This window comes from Tupaia chinensis, unplaced genomic scaffold (assembly GCF_000334495.1).
Source record: "Tupaia chinensis unplaced genomic scaffold, TupChi_1.0 Scaffold000515_1, whole genome shotgun sequence".
NCBI lineage: Eukaryota > Metazoa > Chordata > Mammalia > Scandentia > Tupaiidae > Tupaia > Tupaia belangeri.
Genome location: NW_006160028.1, coordinates 7,776,267 through 7,783,734, shown reverse-complemented (window position 1 = coordinate 7,783,734; position 7,468 = coordinate 7,776,267). Strand labels below are relative to the sequence as shown.

At 44.9% G+C, this 7,468-nt stretch overlaps 1 protein-coding gene across 1 annotated transcript in view; it reads right to left on the bottom strand.

Annotated features, from left to right (window-relative positions):
• The window catches only part of LOC114009312 (uncharacterized), a 14,564-nt gene extending 7,096 nt beyond the window's left edge, over nt 1-7,468 (bottom strand). The window contains exons 1-3 of the mRNA XM_027775058.1: nt 7,438-7,468; nt 6,768-6,846; nt 2,471-2,698 (exon numbers count right to left, since the gene is read on the bottom strand). Of these exons, the coding sequence (XP_027630859.1) occupies nt 2,471-2,698; nt 6,768-6,846; nt 7,438-7,468 (338 nt within the window). The remainder of the gene's footprint in view (nt 1-2,470; nt 2,699-6,767; nt 6,847-7,437) is intronic.

Below are 7,468 nucleotides of genomic sequence, written 5' to 3'. Positions count from 1 at the left end.
CCCAGGGGGGATGGTCACGCCACAATCCCTTCTCCTCCATTCTCCTCTCAGGATCTTGGGCAGGCACGCACACGCGCCCGGCGTGAGTTTTAAGCCACCAGGTCCGGGATGCGAACCGCGGTCGACTACATGGGAGTCCAGCGATATAGCCATTACACTAACTGTTGGTTCCCCATACCTTTTTAGAAACAGTTTGACAATTTATGAAGTCAAAAATGTTTTTAAACTTGATTAGCCAAGTATTTTCTTTGTCCAGACTGCGGCTTGTGGGAGAGACAGGTTCCAGACACGGCACTGAGCAGAACGTTTAGGTGGCTCTGCTGTGGTAACCTCCGCCTCACCCTAGCCCCCCCAGCCCCAGGGACTTTGTGTCCCCCATCTCAGACCCCATCCTACCCTTCACCCCTCCTCACCAGCAGGGAACCGCCCGCTGCAAGTCTCACATTCTGCTGTGAAGGGCTGCCTTTCTACATGCCCTCTCCAGAGAGTAATTGCCCTCTGAGCCATGCCTCTCATGGTGAATAAGGGGACTCTTCCCAGACAATAGGAGACTCAGGTCTCAGCAGAGGGCGGGGGTGTGATGGGGGTTTGGGGTGGAGGGGATGGCACGTGAAGGAACAGTGGCCCTTGTCCCAGGGGTGCAGAGGCCTGGAGGGTAAGGTAGGACCAAGAACCGGGAGGCCATCCCTGCAAGCCTCTCTTCCTGAAGCTGGCCCCTTGGATCAGCTGATTCTGCCTTGAGTCCTCAGGCCAGGGTGAGGAGCTAGGGAGAGGAGCCATCCTGCTACGGGGTCTCCCGCAGTCTGCCCTCCCGCTGTGACGCACCACGCATGTGCCTCTACCCAGGTGGCCCAGGCACTGAGTGCAGGCTCGCAGGGCTCTCAGGGTTTCTCTGTTCAAAGGAAGTAACCAAGCAGTGACTCGAACCCACTCCTCTCCAGACGACTGGCACGGTCAGGGACCAGCGTCTTTTAAGCATGTGCTGTAGACCGTAGTGCCACAACATGCTTCTGTTCGGGAATGCCTTCAGTGCCTTCACATCAGGCTGCCCAAGAGCAGGGCCCGTGTAGTCACAGATGATCAAAATCAACCCTCATGACAATCTCTGCTACAGAAAATTTCCCTCTCAGGAAAGTCTTAGAGGGGAGACTAAAAATGACGGAACTGTAGAGGGAAAACTAAGTCCTGGAGTATGGCCTTCTGGATGCATGGACCTCAGAGAATCCTGGCTGTCCCACTCATCTGGCACCAAAAGCATTTGCTGTGCTTCTCTATTCGGGAAGTTGTGGCTTTCTTTGAATTTCACTTCCTTTTTCTGACTTTGTTCCTCCAGAAATCACAACACTCAGAAATGCTTCCAAAAATGTGAGCCAGATGAGCAACGAGATTGACTAATTTAATCTCTGAAGAGACGTGCAAGCTCAGAGGAGAAAAGCTTAAACCAGACTGTAGGGGAGGCCCTTGCTTCAGCGAGAGGTCCTGGCTAGGTGAATCATTGGCTGGCTATCTGGGTAGAATAGAAGTGATGGGCCAGCTCCTATGTGGCCAGGGACGCGAATTCCTCGCCCATCTGTTTACCTTACTCACCGTCACTCAGACTTGTATTAAGTATCTGCCAGGCCCTATTCAGGGGACTAGGGACACAATGGCAAAAGAGACAGACCCTTTCCTTGAGGAATGTCAAGTCTAGTGGGGACACCAACAAGGCAAAAAGCAAGTATAACGAAGTGAGTTAAGCCAAGCAGAGGTGTCCAACCTAAGGCGTAATAGAAGCACACAGAGGAACACCTGACCCGAGCCTGCAGAAGCAAGATAAAGCCTCCTGGAGGAAGTGTGGCCCTCGCTAAAACTGGCTGATGTCGGGCTTGCTTGGTGGTGCAGTGGTAAGATGCTGCTCAAGTGATGCTGGATCCATATGAAGGTTGAGGGTTTGGTTCCCTGGTCGACCTGGAAACTCTGGGTGCATGTGCCCATCCATGATCCTGGCTGGGAGGTCTGGGCAGTAGGAGGATTGCACATGACAAAAATAAATAAATAAACAAACTTAAAAAACAAAACAAACCAGACTTACAATGAAGTATTAGGGAAATGTATTCTAGGCAGATGCAAAGGCCTGAAGTTGACAGAGAGACCAAGCAAGAAGTTAAGTGGATGGGCCTGATGTCATGCAGATGCAGAGGGGCAGAGCCAGGGCTCATGGAGTTGGGAGTTAGTGTTCATTTTTTCTTTTAAAGAATCACTCATTTAATTTTATTTCTTAATTTTTTTTTTTTTTAATTTGATCACCAAAGAGAGACAGAGAGGGAAAGTGAGAAGGCAAGCTGCTGGGTCTGGGATTTGATGCTGGCCATGTGGGAGTCCAACGCCCCAACCACCATGCCACCTGCTGGCCCCAGGAGTTAGTGCTCTTAACTGCTAAGCCCTGCTGTTCCCTGACCGTCACCTCACTGGACCCTTCATCGTGCCTTACCTGTATCTGCGGCAAAAATCAGGACGGGAGCGAAAGAACCTGGAGAAGGGCTCCCTCTTCACAGCGGGTCTTCGCTCCTTTTGCCCCCACTGGGATTCCTGAAGAGCCAGCCTTGAAGGTTCTTTTCTCAAGAGCTTTCCTGGAGGAGTGGAGAGGCTCCATATATATGTGGAAGTCACCAGGCCTGTGAAAGAGTGAGTGTGTTTTCCCCACCCCACTCCCACAGGCCTCCTTCACAGGAGCTTCCTCCCCTGGAAGATCCCTCTCCCGATGACCCACCCTCTGCTCATTTTCATGTGATGTGCAGGAAGGAAAGAGGAGGCGTGGCCTCGAGAGCTACAATGTCTTCACGAATCACTGGATGCTCCCATGAAAAACACCACGCCCGCTGTTCTTCCCAAGTGACAACACTTTTCCACACGCCAGCTGCTCCTCTCCTCATGTCTTGACCCTTGGCCGAATCCCTGCTCTTTGGAAGAACAGCATTGAGCCGTGGGGCCAGGGTCACTGCTCTTTGCCCTAGCTGGCTCGCTGCGGTGCATGGCTCCTGTAACAGCCTTCGAGCTTTTGTATTTAAGCCCCAGCTACCATCCTCTTGTTCCACAGTCACACCAAACTACTTAGCACATTAAAACAATTATTTATTTAATTTTACTTACTATTATTAATTTTTTAAAATTTGCTATAGGGCATGTGCACTTACCAGAGATGGAAAGAGCAAGAGAGAGAATGTGAGAAAGCAAGCCACCAGGTCCTGGACTTGAACCATGGTCTGCCATGTGGGAGTCCAGCGCCTTAACCACCATGCCACCTGCTGGCCCCATGCTGTGCATTTTGTGGTGCTCTCTTTATAGGATAGTATGATCCTTTTTTGACAAGTTTTGTTTTGATTTTTTTTGTTTTGCTATAGGGTGCATGCACTCATTGGAAAGAGACAGAGAAAGTGAGAATCAGCCCCTAGCGGGTATGGTCACACCGGAATCCTTTCTCCTCCATTCTCCTCTCAAGATTTTGGACACATGCACATGAGCTGACTTCTGACAACTTTCTACCCAAGATTCAGCACATGACCCAGCCTCCATAGCATAGTGGGGAGCTTCCCAGACTGAAGTGCTGCAAGCTACGTGATCAACCCTGGGTCAGCCCCCGCCCGTCATTATCCCTCGTGCCCAGTGTTAACTTCCTTTTACACGTTTATCACCATCGATTCATTTTTGACTGGTGTGTGTGTGTGTGTGTGTGTGTGTGTGTGGTGGTAGTATTCAGACAGGGTCTTGATGTGTGACAGCCCTCCTGCCTCAGCCTCTCCAGTTGCTGGGAACCACAGGTATGTGCTGCCACACCCAACTACTTCTTGACTGTGAATTTTGTATACCTGGAATCGTACAATATCTCTTGTGAGTCTTTTTTTTTTTTCACTAAATATTCTATCTGTGAGGTTCATCTATTATGCAATTCACCCTTTTTTTATTGCTGAGTATTCCAATGTTCACTCTTGATGAACATTTAGATTATTTTCAATTTTTGCCAATTATAAATAATACTACTATAAATACTCCCCTACAAATCAGTTTAAGGAACTACACTCTCATTTTTCTAGGGAATATATGTAGGAGTCCGACTGCTGCTGATTCATGAGATAGATGAACATTTAATTTTGGTAGATTGCCAAACAGTCTCCCAAGTGATCCTACTAGTTTACACACTCATTAGCAGTGTATCCTCCTCCTATTTTCTTTTCTACTTCTTTTTCTTCTCTTTCTTCTCCTTCTTCATCTTTTTAAAAATTTCTGTTATAGGGTACATGCACTCACCAGAAAGAGAGAGAGAGAGAGAGAACATCCCTTAGGGGGAACAGCCACACTGCAAAACCTTCTCCATTCTCTTGGAATTTTGACCTGCATGCACATGCGCCTGGTGTAGTTTTCAAGCTGCCAGGTCCAGGACTAGAACCATGCAGTCAACCATGTGGGATCCAGTCACTTTGACCATCACACCACTGCCTGGCTCCCTGGACTTTACTTATTTTATTACTATTATTATTATTATTTACATTCAATTCCTATACATCATTTAGCTTGTAGAGCAAATTTATCCAACGTGAAATCCATGTCAGACTAGTCCAGTTGGGAATACTATACACTAGTTATCAACAGGTAATAAACCATTTCTGTGTCTCACAAATGTCTTACTTCTCTATTTTTCTCCCTAATTTCCTTCCCTATTCTCTTCCCCTCTCCACTCTCCTTCCACACTGTCTCCAGTGTTCATAATTACTTTCAGTGCTTGTATGCCCTCCAGTCTTTCAGTCTCTACCACAGAGCACGGATAGCTGGTATATGTTAAGTGGAGACATACAATGTCTTTCATAGCCTGACTCGCTTCACTCAGCAATAAACCTTCCATAATTCTCCACTTTCTATCAAATGACAGTGTCCCAGACCTTACTCCTAATGGTGAAAACTAGTGAGAAAATCCTTGATGAAATTCTCTTTGGCAATTTCAATGAGTTCATGGAAAAAACATGATTTCTGTGCAAAAAATTTTGAAGTCCACTTAAGTTTTTTCATAGTATGCATTTTCTATATATCCCTAGCATATATGAGAAGGGATAATTATGACAGACTATCACAGTTTAATTCTTTTAAATTATATATGAGCTCTCTATATAGATGTACCTATATCTATAGTTTATCGGCATTAGCTTTACATATATGTATAATATACAATATAATATAATAAATATTATATATGATAAATACTATAATATATAATATATATTTATATAGCTATATAAAGCTAAAACTGGTGGACAATTATTGAAAAATTAAAGAGCTAGAATCCAGCTTTCATTTTGACTGTAAAAGGCACTCACTTAGAACTTAAACTTGGATCTTTCTGAAAAATTGAATTTTGATAGAAGATACTAGGCTGAGGACTTTCAAAGCTTTATAAGAAATATTTATTCACCTTATAAAACACACTTTTGAACTATTTCACTGGGCTCTTACAAAAGTAAAAAAATAAATGTTGGGTTATCTTCATTATACAGATAAAGAGATTATAGCCCCAGGAAATTTGATGTGCTCAGAATAACAATGAATGGAGTTTGGAGAAATGATCCTACCTCATCGAACTACACCATTTGGCACGTTGATGCTTGAGTTATTTATTTTTTAGCCCAGATCCCAACTATCTTAAGGTATTTATTCTTGGAGACGCTATGATCTGTCAGTACTTGAGAGACCTGGGCCTCAATACTGGCTATAGATACTTATTAGCTATGAGAATGTGGGTAGTTTTACTGAGCCTCAGCTATGAGCCTGTTTTTCAATTATAGAATGATGCCTCTCTAGCAGCTGGCAGGTGGCATGGTGGTTAGGGGCACCTAGCGGCTGGCAGGTGGCATGGTGGTTAGGGGCACTGGACTCCCACATGGCTGACTGTGGTTTGAGTCCCGGACCTGGTGGGTTTTCTCACTCTTCCTCCCCCCATCCCACCCCCATCTCTCTCTCTTCCTCTCTCTCTCTGCCCCTCTCTGGTTAAATTAAATAAATAAATAAAAATAATTCTTTTTAAAAAAAGGAATGATGCTTACCTCACAAATTAAAAAATTAAATAGCATTAATGGCATAATGGTTATGTCACTGGACTCCCAAGTAGTCAGTTGTGGTTTGAGTCCTGGACCCTGTGGCTTAAAACACAGGCCGGGTGCATGTGCATGTGCGTGTGCGTGTCAAATCCTGAGAGACTGCAGAAAGGATTGAGGCATGGCCATGCTCCCCTAGAGGTTGATTTCTCACTGTCTGTCTGTCTCTCCAGTGAATGCACATGTCCTATAGCAAAAATCTCTCTTGAACAAAAAAATTAAGTAAGATCCAAAATACCTAGAATGGGTTAGTTCTCTATTCTTGGATCTTAGGATAGCAAAGGGGCTTTTACATGCAATGTCAAAATGCCCGTTATATTTGGGCAATTAGAATAACTGAATGGCTGTCAGACACCAGATTTTTAGACAATACCTCTATTCCCAACTCAATGGCTTATCTAATGGCTGACAGACTCAGTATCATTAAAATCGTGGTTGTCACACTTAGCATGGGTTAATGATGGCAGTTATGGGTCTTTGCTGCTTATTTATGGTGATTAATTCAGTCATTAATCTTACAGACAGACACTTAAATTATATACTTGTGATAAATATGTTTAAGTAAGGCCAGTGCTAGGTCAGTTTCATCACTCCTTGTGATAAGCCTTCTGAGGCCTAGCCCTGACTACGAAAAAACTAAAGCATTACCTTTTCACAGATGTATTAATAATCTCAGAATTAGTTCTTACTTCGTTGGTATTATTTGTGAGGAGGATCAAGTAGCAGCCTGAGGGCACAAAATACACATTGGACCTGCAGTGCCCAGTATGCCATAAAAGGCTTGAGAGAACAGGATAGGCAGATGTTCCATTCTGGAGAACATTGTGTGATCCGGGGTGGGAATTGAGCAAGGAATAGAGGAAGCTGAGAAAATGGAATTCACTGTCCGAAGGGAAAAGCTGATATAGCTGGACAACCAGGCCAGCTGTTTTCCAGTCTTCTTCAGATAAGTGACAGACTGCTCAGCCTCTGTGGGTGGGGTCCCACCTAAGGTGACAGCTGACAAGAGAGCATATTTCCTTACTTGGAGTTAGTGGAGAAAAAAGGAAGAGAGAGCATGTTGAAAGAGCTGCCATTTATACTAGTCCACTAAAGGGGAAGTTTTGTTTTCCGTTAAGTATAGAAATATTGCAAACTTCAACCTACTCAAATTCAGCTTCTGTCTCCAACCTTGTTCTGCAACTATTCTTGGTCTCCAGTGACATGTAATAAACACTTGGCTGTCCTTACTAGACCCGCAGGCAGCATTGGGGATAGCTGGCCACTTGGTCCTTCTTGAACACTCTTAGTCCCTTGACACTGTTTTTCCTTTCTTTACTGACTGGAGGTCCTTGATTGGGTCTCTTCAT